Below are 19,766 nucleotides of genomic sequence, written 5' to 3'. Positions count from 1 at the left end.
TGTATTAGTTACAGTAGTAATTTAGCAGACAAACGTTCACATCGATTTATAGGTTTGGAGCGAGGGTAGTAGACAATAAAACTAAAATATGAGTCATGTCGTTTCAGTATTAGGATTGTTTATAGTTATTGTTGTTGTAGGCTACTAAGCTTAACATTTAGGCTTTTTTTTTTATTTTTTTTTATGAAATAAGGCTTTGTTAAATATTGGATATAAGTCATTCTAAGTAAAAAAAAAAAAAAAAAAGTGCACAATGCAATAGTTTGATTTTAACTATATAGATTATGTGCAAACAAATTATAAAGAGGTGGATGTTTTATAACAAGGTTGAGACAGTTCTGTTCAAAACAGTAGCCTAAACCTGCTAGTGAAAAAGTGACAGGTACAAACCGATCCAGTTTTGAATTTCAAACCACCAGTGAGTAACTATGTCATTAGCTATGATCCAGCAGGCTGGGGAGTTTGTGAGGAGGAGCATAATTTCTACCATCAGTGAAATTTATAACCCAGCAGTGGGTTACACTACCCAACACTTTGAAAATAACCCAACAAACAGGGAGAACCCAGCAGTCTGGGTAAAAAAAAAAAAAAAAAAACTCAGCCAGTTTTAGGTAGGCTATATAATTTACAACAAACAACTTTCATTCTGCCTTTCCAAACCTCTTCATATGTTCTCTTCTTTTTCCTTTGCTTTCCCTCCTTTATTCGTCTTGCTCAATAACAACTGACAGGTTGTGAATAGTAGCCACACACAGAGCAAAGCCTTTGACACGTTCACAAAGGCTGCACTAAAGTAACAGAGCACATGGTGAATACTTTTCAGTATCCTCCCTTCCTCAGAGCACTTTCAGAATATTCCATGGAAATGTTTTTGTATGTGTGTGCGTGTTTGCAGAAGCTGCCTGGGTGGTTATTATCTGTTACATTCTGTTAGTATGGGAGTGAGGACAGAGAAAGGAACACATTAGAGCAAGCCCGTGATATAAGGGCTGTAATTCCCTCCTAGGTTAGAGAGATCCCACAAAGTTGCACATACAGTACACACCCTGTACATTGAAAACTATGGGGTGAAAACAGCATCAAAACCTCCCACAAATGCACGCAAGAGATCCACACACGTGCATACCAATCTACAAATTATCATAAATTATTATCGTTAATGTCTTTGCTCACAATCCATAAATGCTTTATCTGTAACTTGTAACTTCATGCACAACAAATCACAAGTCATTTTCATTGGGGCTGTTCTGCCCTAAGTACGTCCATGAATATGCAACTAGGCCTAGCTACTTACCGAGATAACTGAACTCTAGTGATTTAATTGTTCACTAAATATCATATATATATATAGAGTTATTTATTTGACTGTAAATTTAAAAAGATGCTAAAAAGATGACACAGTTGCAGTGTGAAAAAGACGGAATTCACAGTACTTTCTTGTAATTGGCCCGCCTGCATTATTTTTACAGTTAAAGTCTAAATACGGTATTATATTGTGAAATATTACAGTTAAAGCCTGTGAAGTGGTAATAATGTAATTTACTGTGAAATATTAGTTATATCTTGTGAAATCCTGGAAATATTTTACAGTATATATATAAATCAAGCCAGATTTTTGCCGTATTTTATACAACACATTTACCGTTATGAATTTTGATACTGCTTGGTTTGTTGGTCCGTTGGGTCAAATTGCTTTCTCACCTCAAATGAACTGCCCCAGAGTTAATTTCAATAATAATCATTAGGGCCGAGACCACCTCGTTCAGGCGATCTGCGGATCCGAGCGCAATTGCCGTGTTCATACGCCTAAATTAACTGAACTAAGGGAGAAAACGCACCAGGTTCTGAGAGAAACGAGCCTGGTATGAAAACGCCTTTAAACTGAAGGAAAAGAGGCACAGAGCTAAAATAGGCATAATTTGCTCTAGAGCAGGGATGGGCAACTTTGTCCTGGAGGGCTACTGTCCTGCAGAGTTAAGCTCCAACCCTGATAAAAACTCAACTGCCTGTAGCTTTCTAGTGATCCTGAAGACATTGATTAGCTGGTTCATTCAGCTTAAGCCTGCCAAGCGTGGCCCAATACTGTGCTGTGAAACATTAGTTCCTATTTATAACAATTAGAATGCAGATCCACTGGTTATGAGATGTTTCCTCTGAGTTGATTGTAGGAGCCTCGCCCTCTTTTTCTTTAACGTAATCTGTATGAAAGTGCAACAATGTGTTTTGTCAAATTAATGAATCATGGATTGTGATCTATGATCTCCTTTCTGATACCAAATATATCTGCTCTTCTGCAATTCTTCACTTCCTCTTTTCCTTCATCCTGGCCCTTGTTCACCTTCCCTCAACCCTTTTCCTGATACTCCCTTCCTCCTACTCTCTCCAACTGCTCCCCTCTTTCTAGCTGGTGTTCCCATGGTATTGTGATCGTAAGGTCAGGGACTCGGGCTGCTCTGTGTTAATAAAGCCAGTTGGAAGGATTCCCAGGGCCTGTGCAAAAAATAGAGGAGCTACTGCAAATAAACAGAGTACACAGACACACACTCTCAAACTCTTAAAGTGCCTTGAAAAAACACACACACACACACACACACACACACACACACACACACACACACACACACACACACACACACACACACACACACACACACACACACACACACACACACACACACACACACACACACACAAAACCACAAGGCCATGGCTCCCAGCCACAAAGTAGGCTCAATATGGTAAAATATTGAGAATGTCTTTGTAAGGAATGTCATATATTTATGCATTTTTGAGTTTAATCGTCAAAATCCGACTTATAATTCAAGTTTATATTTTTCATGAACTAGCATTAATATTAGTCAACATGAATGATCACAGTATTTTGCTGTGGAGTAGAAAAGTAATTTAGAGATAATTATTAAGACGTGTGGTTTTTAGCAATGCCTCATTTAAATATACATATACCCATCTATATTTACCCAATTGCTTGTTAAATGGTCAGACCTTTAAAATTCTATTGTACTTTTACTTGTTTTTTTTCTCTCGTTGTAATTGTGCTTCAGTGAAGCAAAATCATAAGATCGTCTGTCTTAATTAAATATAACTGTATTGTCGAGTTTTACATGTGATCTTTAACACACATTGATGTAATCAATAACAATTATTAAGATATTTTCATATTGTCTCTTTCAAATCCTTTGAGTAAAGTGGCTGTGAGAACTGCTTAATTCACAAATGTCTGGTTAATGTAGTGGTAAGTTTTAATAAATCCAGAATAAATACTAAAAAGTTTTGATCAATAATTCTATGCCCAACATTCAGGTCCCTGTTCAGTATGATAATAATAAATGTAATTGAAATGAATGAAATTAGTATTTAAGCTCACACAAATAAATACTGAAATTAGAAAGGTACACCATAGGATTTAATCTGTTTGTGGATTAAATTGGTCTTAAAATCAGATGTATGTCAAAAAAGTTAAGTGCACAGAACTATGACTTTGTAAATAGATTCAGCTTTGTAAATGGAATTCACAATGTAAGGATAACATTTTAAGACAATTCACTAGTACCGAAAAAAGGAACCAAGAATCCTAAAGCAAGAACCACTAACTACTCTGACACCGTGTACATCAGACACGAGTAGCACGATGCGACAAAAGCAAGTATAGAACCCATTACAATCAGTAATGCGGATGACACTGGATACAGTGCGACGAGACAACAAATTTCCAACAGAAAATTGCCGCCCTTTTATATTTCTGACGTACTCCAAATGCGCGCACTACTTCTTGCTACAAAAGACAAATGGATTTGCAACGGTCGCTTTGTTGCGTCCACTGTGGACAGCTTCTAGCAGCGTGACAACAACGGTCACGTTCGGTGTAGACACGGTGTCAGAATGGCTACTTCGAACAAAACTTTTAAGACAAGAAGAAAAAATATTTTTGGGGGATTTTGTAGATTTTCAAATCTCACATAGATTTTTTAAAGGTACACTATTTAACTTTTTTTGTTCAAAATGTATATAATGAGCGAGTATGGTACGGTACGCCTACAAGAAGTGTTTATATTCGGACTACATAAACAGAGAAGTAGCTCTGCACGCCTCAAAACGCATGTAGTTTTGTTTATTAATCTCTAAAGCATCAAAAGTTACATAGTGCACCTTTAAAAATGAGAATGGATGAGTAAATGAATACAGTAGGTTTTCTTAGTGCTGTTACAGTCCAAAGGTAGCATCACAAAACGTTGATTGCAATATGACTTTCTCTGGTAGCATTTGTTCTTTTAAGCCCACCTCATTGACAGTTTGATGCACTTTTTGCAAGGTAAGTTAGAAAAAAGTAAAGAGTTCTTTATTTTAATTCATAATCTGACAAGAAAATAATACCAGTCTAGGCTAAATCTGTGCACGGAAAGCATAGAGCATTCTCAACCCCTGTGGGGTGGGTTACATGGGGGATACCAAGGTAACACAAGCTCTTATTTTGGCCCCATCGCTCATGCTCAATCGGAGAAAGGAAAAACTACTGCTGCATGAAAAGTGATCATCTGTCAATGCCTGAGGGATCGCAGACACCTCAACAACAACCAAACACAGAAAAAAATAGTATTTTATGAAGGGAAAACATTCCATATTCCTGCTCAGTGAATAGCCAGCCTTTGGGTTTCTGTTTCTGAACAATGAAGACTACTCCCCCCAAAAAAAGAAAGAGAGAACGTTAAAATCCCAGGGTGTAGACGCACATGCCTCCTGGCGCGTGTGCGTGTCCAGATCATTAGGGAGGAGCTGCGCATTTTTACCCGATTACACAAATTGCAACAACACAGAGGGGGGGAGATGATGTCATCGCTGCTCTGAAAGAGGAAAATGTCAGTTTTTCTTTTCCTGTAGTGAATCCAGGAGGCATGTAGGATGTTGCTCTGTAATAATACACTGTACACTCAATGCAGCTAGTTTGAGATGTGCTTGCTAAAATGCTTTCAGATCAAATGTTTCAAAATGTATCTAAGAGTAGATCTAAAGTCAGAATTGTTGCATTGCTTGTAGTCCAAAAACAACAGAGATGAATTAAAACAATCCATTTGAACAACAGAGAAATCCAATGATGAAACAGATTCAATTTTGAGTGGTTCAAATCCTGTAGTTTCCAAAGGTCTTTTCCAAAGATTAAATGCATAATGAGCAAAAAAAAAAGGACAAAGTCTCCAGGAAATGCCATTGTACAGCAGGTTAATAATGAGTTCCCTCAGATGGAAAAATGTTTTGATGCATGAAGAAAAATGTGATTAGCTCATTTATGTATCATCAAGCTTTGACTCACATCTATTTGTTCACTTTCAGGTATATATCTCTTGTCGTCCACTGGGTGTAAGTCGCCCACTGAACGTCCCTGTTCTCTCATTGTCCATGATCTGAAGCACATCCTCTAGGATGGATGGCCCCAAGTCCAGATGGAGGGAAAGCATAGAGCCGGCGTTGGACAAATACGGCATTTCTCCCCCATCCCCATCCTTCACAAATTTCTCATCTTCCACTGGACTCTGCCTAAATGTGTGCAAATCAATTGGACAGCGGTTTGTAGATGCAGGAAGCGATGTATGCCGTGACAAGCTCCTCTCTTCCAGGTGCAGTCTGGGAGGTTTGGGAGGTGGAGCGAGAGACGGAGATGTTGGGGGCGATTGGGTTGTTATCAGGGCTGTTGGGATCTCAGCAGTCACCGTTGCTGCTGAAGTCACAGCCGGAAGTGTGAGCGCCTGCACCCCTCCAATGATAGGCAGCGACAGGGCATTTTTCAGCAGAGGCGAGCTCTCGCTGGCTGGCGGGTGACTGCTTACACTTGCTGTGCGACTTAGTTGGAAGGACCCTTGATGGCTTTGCTGCCCCGGTAACAGATGAAATTTACCTTGTAGGAAAGACAGGTCACCGAAAAGATCGTCGGCACCTCCTCCACTTCCAATGTGGATGGTGTGTCTGAAGTCTCCCAGCGGAGGACTGATCATGTCGGATGAAAGAAGGTCACGCAGCTTTTCCTTCTTTCCTTTACGGCTTCGTCGCTTAAGGTATATGGGAGCCTTGGCCGACATGTCTGACCCACCGCGTCCTCCAGCACAACAGAGAGACAGACCTTGCAGCAGGGTGAACGGACAAGAGGAAAGGTGAAGAGAATAAAAGGAAGAATCACAATGCACTTAGCATTCAAATTCAGTCCAACTGGACAGAGTCCGGATGCTTTTTTGATGCTTCTTTCTCATGAAAAATTCTTCATTAGTTCAGTGTCTCTTCATATATAAAGCCCAGAATCCACATCAGCAGGCCACATGGAGAAAGACAGTATCAGGACAACAATTCTGACATCCTTATAGACACTGCCAGTCTGCCTGAAGTTTTGGAGAGAAAGAGAAAGAGTGTTTAGCACATATACTGTAGTACATACTAACTGAACACAAAGTAGCATTGATTTAATCATAGACTTTCTCTTCACAAGAATAAATTACATTTTGTCTCCAAGAGTCTCCCTGTGGTGAAAATCAAGTTTTTAAATGTTGTTTAGTTTATATGTCTTTATACTACAGGACCGTTGAATGCTTGAATCTGATTGGTTGACGAACGTTCTAAGGTGTGCAATTATTTTCAGGGAAGTAGTTCCAGGCAGGTCTTGACCGCATTACAGTTCCATATCACTGCGCCTACTTAACTGTAATAACGGAAAATAGGATACAATTCATACAAAACATGCAGCCCCATGCGCTTGATCTGCAATTTTTGATGTCTAACTTCACAATCAATGGAAACATGCAGTTTAATTTTATAGTATATAGTCCTATCTATAATCAATAGAAAATTAAACAATATAGGCTATAAATAAGTTGATAGTGAACTGCAGCACGGGTTTTTGTAATTATTGCAGATAATATAACAAATAAATAATTATTGATAGTCCTACTTGTTAAAAGAGCTTTGCGTTTCATTTATTAAGCTAGTCTACTAAAAAAATTATTTAAAATTAATTAAAACTTCATTAATATTAAAAAAATATAAATTTAATTAATTAATTAATAATAATAATATTGACGCACATGCCTCTCTCTCTCTCTAATAACTACATTAATAACTGCATAAAGCCAGGGACACACTTACTGAGGCCGGTTATGAATGTAATTTGATACTTGTGACTGATCAAGCCCAAACGCAGCGCATTCAGTCTGTGTTTACAGTCGGTATTAAAATCAGCAATGCTGCAGTCGATGGAAACAGTCAGAGAATGTGTCCGCTAGTGGTTAAGTGTGTCCCCAGCATTACTCTGCTATCAGTGGCTCAAACCTCCGTTACTAACTCTAAAATTAAGTTTTGGAATTAGCAACAGAGGCATGGGATTAAATGCGTAAGAAATTAGTCAAGAGCGTTTTAATTACAAAAACTTGACAAACATCTTGAAATACATCATCTGAACAATGTTTCGAGGTGTGGTACCTGTAGTATAAGCAGAATAATTGACGACAGGCCATTGAATTATTCCTTACGTGTGGTGTTTTTAATATGCTTCAAGACAAATCATGTGCAAATTCATAAGTCAACACCATTGCTGAGTATTTTCTCCTTGCTGAGCATTTTCTCCTTAAAACTGCAGTGAACCAAAGACAGTCTAAAAAATGGGCGGGCTTTAGCATATCATCATTACTATGTGAAGCAGGGGAGTCTTCAGTTATCCCAATATATTTTTCTCTTTGATTTTTCTATTAGACACATTATTAGCTGTTTGCTAACGTAGTCAAGCAAAAGGCTAATCGTATTAATTACCGGTATGTGTCCGACGTTGTAAAGAGCGATACCATTGTGCAGCGTATACTTCTGTAAAGTTGACAGAGTGGATCTCAGAACTGGTGTGAGAGAGTGGAGGTGGGGCTAATTTGCATAATCATGGTTACGCTTGTGATAAATGAAGCAAGTTTTTAGTTACATTCAATCTATTTTAAGGCATGAAGAATTTTGTTTCACAGGGGAAAAAAATTTGAAATATGTAATTTTGATTATCAAAGATAAGTTAAATTAAGATAAAATTATTGACATGGGGGCTTTAAAACAGAAAAGTCATTTTAAATTGTAATCATATTTGATACTGATTTTACTGTATTTTTTATCAAATAAATGCAGCTTTGCTAAAAATAAGATACTTATTTCGAAGACATTTAAAAATATGCCCCAAAAATCTGATCTTTTTGCTTGCTTGTTTTTATTTACAACTGAACTGAGACTTCCTTCAAAAAAGTAAAAACAACAACAAAACAACTAAATCAAATTACAAAAAGATGAAACACATATAACACGTGAGTTATTTGTCAAAGTGAAATTTACTTAGAGGGGAAGACGACAGATGTTTTAAAAAAAAAATTAACCAAATTTAATAAGAAGTGAGAGATGATAAATAACTATAATTTGGAAATGAGTCAGAGCAAATCATTCGTTTGTTGTTAGTCTTGGCATGTTTGACTTGCACACATATCATGTCTGCTGATAGTGGACTCAGCTGTCAAAACGTATAAAGGTACAGCAGCGGTATAATGGGTACATTTGAGTGCATGTGTTAGTGTGTTTCTTTGTGTGCTGAAAGGTTTAACAGACCGTAAGACTTGTATGTGTGTGACAATACTTCAGGGGCTCTGGAGCATGACTCGTAACGCATACCTTTAGCATTAAATCATACTTCTGCAGTTGAATCAGTTAACCATATCCTGGTGTGTGTGTGTGTGTGTGTGTGTGCGTGTGTGTGTGTGTGTGTGTTTCCTTCAACTTTGACTTTTATCAAGGTTAGCTCAACTGGCACCCCCTCCGACCAAAAACAAAGGGCAGTGTTTCCATCTCAAGTGTGGGAAAAGCCACCTCGCTGTTGCATAAGTGACCCGGCTAAAGTCAGAGAGGCGCTGAAATGTTCTAGGGAATACACTTCAGTGTGTATCACTTCCTCTTAAAAAAATACTGATCCTAGATGTGTCATTTGAGTGTTGCATGTCTTGCCTAACAGATTTAAATCAACATAGTACTGTATGTTGGTCATTCAAACATGTGGCTATTCCAGTTTGATCCTGTGAATTGTAAAACTTTTCAACTTTCTATTAGACAAGTAATGTTTTTAAATGGTTGGTAATAAGTCACTTTTTTTTCTTCCGATCACTACTATTGACAAATGTAGCAAAACAAAATTAAGTGATAAAAACAAGAAACTTAGTTTAAAAAAAAGATGTCATATAGATAAGTTCTATTCATTCATTAACATTAAGGAATAGTCAACAGTAATTTCAAACCTTTATGACTTAAAAAAACATTTTCTCAGTCCCAGTGTTTTGTTTGTTATTTACATACAATGTGAGCCAATGGTAACCAATGTTTTTTGGTTCCAAATATTCTTCAAAATATCTTCTTTTGTTTTTTATAAGAGAAAAAGTCACATGTTTGGAAAGACACGAGTGAGTAAGTAATGACAGAAGTATCATATTTGGGTGAATTATCTCCATAAGCATAAGGGGAACATAAGTCATTTCAATAATGCATTATGCCATCTAAAAATATACACAGAAGGTATAAAGACAAAATGCTATCTCATGAGACCCTGTGACTTGATTTATTTAGAAAAAACTTTTTTTTTCAAACAGTAAAAGTTAGCATCAGCTATTTATTGTTAAAGTTATTTTTACACATACATATGCACATGAAAGACACAAATGGAAGCACGTGAATGTTGAGTATGGTAAACGTGCACATGTGTGTGCACTCACTAAACTGAGCAAGCTAATGAACCATGGGAGTCAGAGAGCACATCACTTCTAGCCCTGACCAAACCAACCAATGGAGTGATTCATTACATTACAACCTGCACATTTTGTTTCACTACAAGCACCAAGTGACTTTTTAGGTGAGATCATTTACAAGGTATATATTTGCATGTGAGGTAAAAAGTTAAATTAAAGTTAAACTACAAATCAGCAAAAGATTTATCAGCAGCATCACCTTTATAATATAACAGTGAATAGGCCTACTGCATTAAGCGAAAGCCGATCAACATAAGCAAGACTGCTCTTTGCATAACAACGTTGGATCTCAGAAAGGCTCTAATCAAACCACAACTGAATAACTGAAATTTCCAGAGAAGGAATCAGGGGAGTCCTGTTCAGACTCGCAGAGAAGTGTCAGGAAGTCCAAATGGTTTTTCTTTTATGGTATTCCGATCTGTTTACAACAGTCCAATCATAGATATGAAGAAATTCAGTGGAACTCTGAGTCCATAGAATATAATGCATCCCATAATTGTACTCAATTAAAGTCATGTTAAAAAAATAAGACATTTTACAATGTGAAAATGAACTATGCCACTCCTCTGAAGGCCTGAGGTTATTTATTAGTTTCAGAGCAGAAGTGAACAATGTTGCTAGAAAGCATTAATGCGGCGCTCTGCTCAGGCAAGCCCTTCAACAGACCGCTCTGTTTGTTACACAATGGATAGGACACACTGACACAAAAACACAACAGCTTTTGGATTTTTTTTTTTTTTTAACAGAGAGAGAGTTATTGTCAGTGACTATAAACTATCAAAACATCAACGTCACGATCTTTGAAAAACGAACCAGATCTCACACATTTTTATTATCAAACAGAAACACAATAAGTTACTTAATCAACCTTGGTCTAAAAATCAGCACAATGGGCCATTTTTCTTTGGCTAAAATCTGGCTCGTTATTCAAAACATTCATCAAACCAATTGCAGTTAATGGCAGTGGGGTAGCTATACCTATACAATTTGCATTTATAGCAGAAATTACTAGGTAAAACATTCTCAGGAAAACCACATACTCAATATTCTGTCCAAAATATTATTGGACAAACATCAGTATGAATTGAAACGTAACAACCCAAAATTGAGAATAAACCAGAAGACTATATCTGAAAATGTGAACAGTTCCCATGGGCCCTTTAAAACTATAAAAATGTGTAATGCAGAAGCTGTTCTGTTTGAATGGAGGTCAACTGAGGAGAAAACACTGAATACACAGCTCTTGTGTGGAAACAGCTCGTCACATAATAAATTGACTGCATATCTGCTAATTGTCGAACACATGTGGAATGACATTCATTTTGGAATGAGCTATAATTGGAATCTGATATCCAAAAAGAGCTGTTTTATATGATAACTTTAACTTGTGATTAATTTTCTGAAACCACACATTTACTTCAATGGGATCCTCAAACACTATACAACATTGAAAGGGATTAGGCCATTAGCTTACGAGGCACATGTGATCACAGTTACACTTCTTTTACAGTACCTTTCCCTTACTGAGGTATGTTTCCTTAGCCTTTCCTTACAGAAAAATGTGTAATAACTAAAACCCCCCAAATTCACAAAATAAACAAACAATAACATTTTTATGAATAAATAAATGTACAATTCCAAATTCCAAACATAATTATGTTTTATGTTCCTATCTACCCATCTAATTGTAAAGCCTATTAATGCTCAAACTTCAAGACACTTCAAAACTTCCTGAAATTTTCAAACATGTCATGGAAACATAAGCTTGCCTTGAACTTTTTTAGTTCAAAATTATATTGCAACAATAGGAATTTAAATTCCACTTAATTTAATTCAAAATGTAATTCTGTTTGCAATCTCGAATTTTAAATCAATCCAATTTCAGAAATTGAATTTGACTTTTAAAAAGGCAGCTCTGTTGTGGAGGCAGTGATCTGCCTCTCATTACCTCTGTTCAAAGTTATGTGCGCGCGCGTACTCACGCTCCAAACCGATACAATTTACTCCGGGCACGTTTTAAAGTCACTAAAAGATCATATTGAATTGATATGCAACTTTTTCAAAAGTACACGATATTTTAGTTATTGAAGCAGAGTCAGGTAACAGAAAAATCTAACTCCGTCTATCACATGGCAGCAGCCCAATGTCATCATGGCAGTGTGCGCGCACCACCCCGCGCTCCTCTGGCCATCAGAGACCCTCCACATTCAATTCATCACTGGCGGACACAATAGGCATTTTCCTGAATGCTCGACAATAAATATATGATTTATGTTCTAAAAACTGTAGCTACTTAAAAAAATATATACGGATGTGAAGAAACAGGCAACTCTGCGTAACTTCTGCGTGAAAACGCTCCCATACGATTACTTCACATTTTGTGTTCAATAGGCTTGCGATTTTAACTCCACATGCAAATACTATATTTTGCCTACCGTTGAGATTCCCGTGTGACCAAGTCCTTTCCAAAACGCATCTATGCGCAGGTCTTTCAGGTCAAAATTAATCGATACCAATTCTGCTCGGTCATTTATACTTCTTCCAACGCGAAAACCTGCAGAACTGACATAAGTACAAAAATAACCCTCACACTTGATACCGCATACCTATACAGAGAGTATTTGCTGATCCGGTAGAAATAGAGCCGCGCTATAGAGCGCTGTAAGCCCACCTCACATCACTGCCGAAGCTCAGCACACAGGACTGGACTCAGTGGATCTGGATCGCTGTTGATATCTACAATTGTGTTTTCCAGACCATTATTTGGCATTTACCGCTGCGTGGTCCCGCTTCTTCCGTGTTTGCTGAAGATTCCAGCAGGACAGCAGAGGGAGTCTGTAGCGCATCACGCACGCGCACGCGCGCCCCTGTCAGCACACGTTGCGGTGACTCAATTTGAAGTTCTCACACCCTCCACACACTCCTCTAAAACCATATAAAAACAAACGTAAATGTCTTCCTCTCTAAACCTCTAATCTAATCTATTATAGCTAGTAGCCTACGCACCTCTCCTAATTCATATTACACATATGAATTTCTTTAATAATATAAAAAAAATATATATAGGCTATACATTTCGAATCAGTTCAAGTTCAGGAAATGAATTTGAATTTAAAGTCATGACATGAGACGGTCAAAGCCACTGGAAGGAAAGCCTGCTACCTTTAGCCAAAAAAAGCCTAACACAGGGAAGGAGACAAGAGGCCGCTTTTGTTGTTGTTTTAAAATATCAATGGAGGAGAGGCTTCACTCAGAATAAACAGCTTTCCTGAGGAAATAGCTTATAGGGCCTATTTAATGAATCGACAGCCTGTTCGCTGTTCTTCAACATGTTTTACACTAAACAATACTTTCTTCAGGAACAATATGTAGATTTTACCTTGATAAGGTAAGTTACTCATTTACGGCATTACCACCACCTGCAAATGTGCAGTAGCATTTAATAGGCGTTGTGTATTACTGTTTTGTGTAAAGAAAATAAACAATATCGATGTTTTCTTTCTTTGGATTTCAGGTTTTACTGAATGATTATGACTGCCATGCTCTGATGCTAATATAATGCATGTTAATGAATATAGAGAAAATGAATAAATTTTATTATAAATAACTGTAACTATAGTATTATATTGTTGAAAAAAGTGCAATCGTAAAAACGTTTAATGCACAATAGCCGTGGATTATCCAGCTTATACCATGGTCATTTGCCAGCATTGACAACTTAAAGCTGTTATTGATGATTGCAGCGCAATATTTATATTTGACCGGAAGGGTAAAACTGACCGCTTTGAATCAGACACAGAGATAAACTAGGCTAGTGCTGTAAGATTACATTTATTTGAATGAATGAGTTATAGCATTTATTTTAATCATCGAGAGATATTCGTACCCGTGTCATTCAGAGTATTTCTCTCTAACAATGAAGCTGTAAGTTTAATTACTTCAAAATAGCAATGTAACCCCTTCGTTGCTGAGAAAAATTATGTAGCGATTCAGTAGCGAAGCTATTGTATTACTAAAAGTCGTGGGGCAGCGTTGATAAGTTTCTGTGCTGCTGAATGTTTGTGTTCGAGTGACGTATGTACTCTTCAATGAAAACAGCGCATTAATATAGAACGGTAATAAAACTGACTTGGACCTGTGCATTAAACTGTTCTATTGCACACCTTCCAGCCAATCAGAATAGAGTATTCAGACTATAGGCTATTATTTTAATGGCTTCCAGATTTCAACAATGAGTTTACAATTATATTAGTGACTATATCACTGCTTCGATAGGCGCGTACCGTAAAACAACGTGGAGGCGAACCACGTTTTTCAAAGCGGAGGCTGGCCTGACCGCAGTGCCTTGAGGATCTTAGCCTTGTTGTTTTCAACACTCTTAAAGGGATAGTTCACTTTAAAATGAAAATTCTGTCATCATATACTCACCCTCAAGTTGTTTCAAACCTGTATTCATTTCTTTCTTCTGCTGAACACAAATGAAGATATTTTGAAAAATATCAGTAACCAAACAGTTACCAGGTCCCATTGACTTCCATAGTAGGAAAAAAAATACAATGGAAGTCAATGGGACCTGGCAACTGTTTTGTTACTGACATTTTTCAAAATATCTTCCTTTGTGTTCAGCAGAAGAAAGAAATTCATACAGGTTTGAAACAAATTGAGGGTGAGTATATGATGACAGAATTTTAATTTTAAAGTGAACTATCCCTTTAAAGGTTCCAAAAGGGTGTTTTCACATCATTGCCATAGAAGAACCATGGGTTCCCCAAAGAACCTTTCAGTAAACAGATCTTAAAAATAACTCTTTTTTTCTTAGTGTGAAGAACATTTTAATAAAAGACCCCTTTTCCAGAGAAAATCTTTTGTGTAATGAAAAAAGGTTCCATGGGTGTTGTTGACAGTTCTTCATGGAACCATGGATGCCAAAAAATAACCTTTATTTCTAAGAGCTGTTAATACTGTGCATATTGCATCCTTTTAATAGCTGATAATAATTGTCTTGTCTTTAACAATAAGTTGTGATGTTCCTGCTCTTAATGTGCTCCAAAGTTCATCATGCAGTGACAATGACAGGATGTCCAAAGGAAGTTTACGTCAAGCAGATTGTAGCGACACAAGACAACTAAAGCATATTCTAGATCTACGGATTGCCCATACTACTTCTAATTAACAATATACATTGGACAAAAACTGTTCAATGTCCAACAGCTCAGACTAGCTGAGGTTATGACACTCTCAGGAGCTTGAACAGCAGGCTTTATGAAACGCACCATACCCACTTGCAATCACTTCTCATCTTCCTTATCTCCCCATTTTCCTTTCACAGCTCTCTGTGCTCCATTGTTGCTTTACACGGGGGAATTTCTCTAATCCACACAATGTGGGTCCAGAGACTCCAGGCCAACTAAATGCAAGTCTTCACCTAATCCTATGTTCTAACTTCCATTTGTAATATCCTTTATTCTTAAAACAAAATAATGATTAGTAAAAATGTTGTTCATCACTCTGATAATACGGATAATCAGACCATGAAATGTTAATGTTTGGATTCTGCCAGTTCTCACATTTAGATGCTTTTTATTACATTAACACAGTAAATGGCTTGACTTAATGTTCTAAAACTGTCGCTCTCATTTTTCTCTTCTTTTTTCATTCTATACTAATTACAGCATCTTTATGTTTCTGCTCAACATATGGAGACCAGAGTGAATCTAAATTATCTTTCATTTGGCATTCCTCCCAGTCTGATAGATTCACTGCTCCGAACGCTTCTCTTCACATTTTACTTGCATTGTCGATCTGCTGCTTATCTGCCCTCACATGACCTTATCTGCTCTTATGAACCACAAGCCCTCAGCATCACATTTTTGCCTGTAGAACAATCTGGGGTCATAATGTGTGTGTGTGTGTGTGTGTGTGTGTGGCTTTGATTGGGAAGCGGGGCCAACTATTATCCATCTTTTTTGTTCTCCAAATCCACTCCAGATGTGATGTGCATTTTATAGAGCAGACCTGATTCTTGAACACATACTTGTATAGAAACACACACACACACACACAAGACACATTTTGCACATGATGCAAGATACTTTCTGAGGCTAAAAAATTTTTTTTTCTTTTAACTCTAATTGGCTAATTCTAATAGAATGCACAATACACCCCCCTGAAGCAAACGGAGTTATTTGCAAATTCAGCAGTCAAAACGCAAAACAAGTTCACAAGTTAGTTGGGTTCACGACATGTGTATAGAAACCCTCACACAAGCCAGGCTTTTTTCTCTCGGTCTAACTTTCCCGTGATTTAGAATTACTATAATATTCTCAAGAAGAAAAAAGTCTGTGGTCAGCTGCAAACCATTTCATCAGCATCTGTTAAACTTATAAGATGTCCCGGTTCCATGAGTTGGCTGGACCATGGTCACCAATTGACCATGTTTAGTCACTATAGTGCCAACATGATGTGTTGCCGCCTTCTCAAAGTGTCAGACACTGATTTGGACATCTATTTGAGCTTGAGCCCCTGAGTAAAAACAAACATGCTCAACAATGCAGCTGTGTGTGTGTGTGTGTGTGTGTGTGTGTGTATAAATATATGATATAAATATATGATATATAACTGACTTCTAATAGTACTTACAAAAAAACCTTTACATATACAACTTAAATACATATACATACATAAATATGCATATGCTTTCATGCTCATATGATATGAGGGCCTAAAAGTGTTCAATAAATAGCGAATCCTCCACCAATACCATTTTAATAATAATTTTAAGAGCCACTTACTCGCCCTTGTATGTTTTTTACAGGTCATTCCTTCATCGTCGGTTTCTCTTACTCCTCAAACTCATACAGTGTGACAGTGTATGATTAGGCTACGCTAATGATCCAACTCATGCAAGCTTTTCCCAGTGGAGCTGAGTGCGCTCGGTCACGCGCACTGCAGTATGCTGACTCCACAGTCAGACTCTTGCCGTGAACACGCAACAGCTATACAATTAAATATGCGCATTTGTTTATCTGCACTGATTTCGCGTTTTATCTGCAGTTCTGGATGTCAAGAAAGAGACACGCCAGTTTCTCACAACAACTAAGAAGCCTACTGAAATTTCATAAAAGCCCATAATGCTTGTTAATGACTTTGTCATATTGTTTGCTTTATTTTGTATGGTATTTATTTATTTTCATTTGTGTTTTGGTAACGGAGGTCTTTTATTTTGGCGCTCACTCGCGTGAGCGGATATAATGCGCATATCCAAACTTTTCAGGATGGAACGAGACTCAGACATGCATGTCATGATGGCATGGTGTCCACGGTTTTGCAAGGAGTCTTAAAAGGTTTTAGCTCCCGGTTTAAATGGAGAACAAGCTCTTACGTTGATTCTCAACGTGTCATGATGATGTAAAGCGTCTTATGGCGTTTGACGGTGCTTTTTATCTGTGACGACGGACCTCGAAATAAAGTGTGGGAATCATCAGTCGAAGAGTCGAAACCTTATTGAGCCGGGCAGCTACAGTAAGAGCTTGCCATCATCGCCACACCGCTGTGTTGCCTCAAGGAACGCCGTGGTCGAAGGAGGAACTTTGATATCGGCGCGCGCGTTGTGGACTAGGTGATTGCATGGATTAAGTTTCAAGTGAAGTTCCAGCGGACGACTCGACAAATCTACGGGAAGCAGTTGGACTGATTAATGAACTAAACAGAAGTGAGCAGTTTCAAATTGTTCGGTGGATCGCAGTGAGTACCAAAGGCAAAGAAATGAAATTAATTCCAAAGACATCTTTTCTCATTCATTTTACATGATTTAAAAGGTTGATGGACATTGTTGCGTGTAAATCACCTACTGATGGACTAAAGTGCATTGAATGAGCCTCACGTTTAAGAGAAATGTTAAATGTGAATAATGTTATGTAATTGGTGAACTGCAGACATATAAGAAAAATGTTAGAATCAGATGCAGGGGCAAAAGGGGCAGAGATGGAAGCTGATAGCCATCATGCAGGAACCCAAAGTGAGAGTGCACGTCGTTCAAAGCGCACGCCTGTTCCTACTGAAAAAATGTTAGCGTATCAGCAGGAAGGGCTGCAAAAAAAGGAGAAAAGGGTTGTATCTTTATATAATCAATGGAAAATAGAAGCTCGTAGTGCACGTGAGCACCTTAAATCAGATGCGCTAGTGACTCAGCTAGCTATTCTGGTTGACACTTTGGAAGAGGCCAAAAACAAAGTTTTGAGTGCGTACAATGACGTTAGAGAGCGTGAATCACCTACTATTGAAATGAGGAGAAAAATGGACGCTTGTGAAGCAGTTACAGCCGACATCACTAAAATCATTTATGAAAGAATAACGGGTTTAGATGATTTTGATGGTGAAAGAGAGAGAAGCCGTCTCCGTACCTTATTAGACCATCAATATGCCCATTCAATCTTTGGTTCAACCGCCTCACGAGTTAGTCGGAAAGCTAGTAATCACTCCAGTCATCACTCTGTTGTATCAAGTTTAGAAGCCAAACGTGTAGACGCCGCAGCAGAAGTGGCAGCTAAGCAAGCTGCATACAACGTTCTATTAGAAGAATCAGAGCAAAGGGAAAAGATAAAGCAGTTGGAAGAACGACATAAAAGGGCTGTTGACGTCGAGTTGAAGGAACTAGAACAAATTCAAGCACAAAGACATCTGAAAGCAGCTCAAGCTAAACTAGAAGTCTACAATCAAGAGATTGATAAAGAAAAGACTAATTTGTCCCAAGAATGTAGTAGCGCAAGCGAATCCGATTCCGATTTCTCTCAAATAAATGTGAAAAGGCAAGAAACGTTTCAAAGGGTGCATCATAAATTTAAAAGGGAGAGAGTTAAAGCATCAGCGACTGACGCTACTCTTCTTGTTCAAGCATTCCAAGATGGCCTGACCATGAGCAAGCTGCCAGTGCCAGAGCCTCCTGTTTTTGATGGTGACCCCATTCATTTCATTGAGTTTAAGCAAACCTTTGCAGCGCTTATTGACAAGAAAACTCTTTCTCCTGCTGATAAGATGTTTTATCTCAAGAAATATGTGAGTGGTCCTGCTAGAAAGGCTTTAGAAGGAACTTTCTTCAGAACCGATGATGAAGCCTATCAAGATGCGTGGGGCAGACTGAACAATCGTTATGGCCAACCATTTGTGATACAAAAAGCGTTCAGAGAAAGGCTGGCAAGCTGGCTTAAAATTCACCCCAAGGATGCCATTGGTCTTCAAACTTTCTCTGACTTCTTAAATGCATGCCAAAGTGCCATGCCACATGTCAAAGGTCTTCACATTTTAAATGATTACCAAGAAAATCAGAAACTTGTGCTGAAATTACCTGATTGGGCAATTGGCAGATGGAATCGTCAAGTCACCCGATCTCTTTCTGAAAATCACGAGTATCCCACTTTTAAAGAATTTGCTGCCTTTGTGTCTACTGAAGCAGAGGTTGCTTGCAACCCAGTTACCTCGTTTTATGCTCTTCATGTTGCAGAACCTGTCACTGGAAAGGCCAATCTGAAAGAGACCACGAGAAACAGAGTAAGAGTTTTCACCACTCAGACGAACGTCGAGAGTCGAAAGGCGGCCAAACCAGCGAATAAAATTCTGTGTATACTTTGCCAGAGAGACAACCACCAACTTGACAGCTGTTTCAGTTTTCTCAGCAAACCATTAGAAGAGCGACGAAAGTTTATCCAAGAGAAGAGGCTTTGCTATGGATGCTTGAAGTCTGGTCACAATGCAAGAGAGTGTCGTTATCGTCTCACTTGTAATGCCTGCAAAAGGAAGCATCCGACTAGTCTACATGATGACAATTTTGTGAAAATGGTAAGGACTTTATCTTCTGCTGTTCCGACTCAAAACGATCCTGATAGGACGATGAATGCAGTGGCCTTGAGTGTAAATGGGGAAGAGCGAAATGCGTATACTTCAATGATTGTACCTGTCTGG

The 19,766-nt window shown here is 38.1% G+C and overlaps 1 protein-coding gene across 4 annotated transcripts; it reads right to left on the bottom strand.

Annotated features, from left to right (window-relative positions):
- Window positions 1-4,597: 4,597 nt before the first annotated feature.
- On the bottom strand, window positions 4,598-12,678 carry cdc42ep2 (CDC42 effector protein (Rho GTPase binding) 2). 4 transcript variants are annotated; one of them, XM_079606597.1, is made up of 3 exons: window positions 12,481-12,678; window positions 12,245-12,371; window positions 4,598-6,383 (listed from the first exon to the last, which is right to left on the bottom strand). In XM_079606597.1, exon 3 carries the CDS (start codon window positions 6,087-6,089, stop codon window positions 5,343-5,345), a length of 747 nt encoding a protein of 248 aa, XP_079462723.1. In that variant the 5' UTR covers window positions 6,090-6,383; window positions 12,245-12,371; window positions 12,481-12,678; the 3' UTR covers window positions 4,598-5,342. The 4 variants fall into 4 exon arrangements, with proteins under 4 accessions (XP_079462723.1, XP_079462725.1, XP_079462724.1 ...); XM_079606599.1 differs by lacking the exon at window positions 12,245-12,371 and having other exon boundaries at window positions 12,416-12,678; XM_079606598.1 differs by lacking the exon at window positions 12,245-12,371 and having other exon boundaries at window positions 12,481-12,664.
- Window positions 12,679-19,766: the final 7,088 nt, after the last annotated feature.

This window comes from Phoxinus phoxinus (assembly GCF_949152265.1).
Source record: "Phoxinus phoxinus genome assembly, chromosome: 3".
Taxonomy (NCBI): domain Eukaryota; kingdom Metazoa; phylum Chordata; class Actinopteri; order Cypriniformes; family Leuciscidae; genus Phoxinus; species Phoxinus phoxinus.
Note: the sequence above shows the minus strand (reverse complement) of the source record. Positions and strands in the feature narration are given on the sequence as shown.

Bases quoted from the DNA above. Each gene is read 5' to 3' on its own strand.
- cdc42ep2 (XM_079606599.1), bottom strand. From the start codon at position 6,089: ATGTCGGCCAAGGCTCCCATATACCTTAAGCGACGAAGCCGTAAAGGA.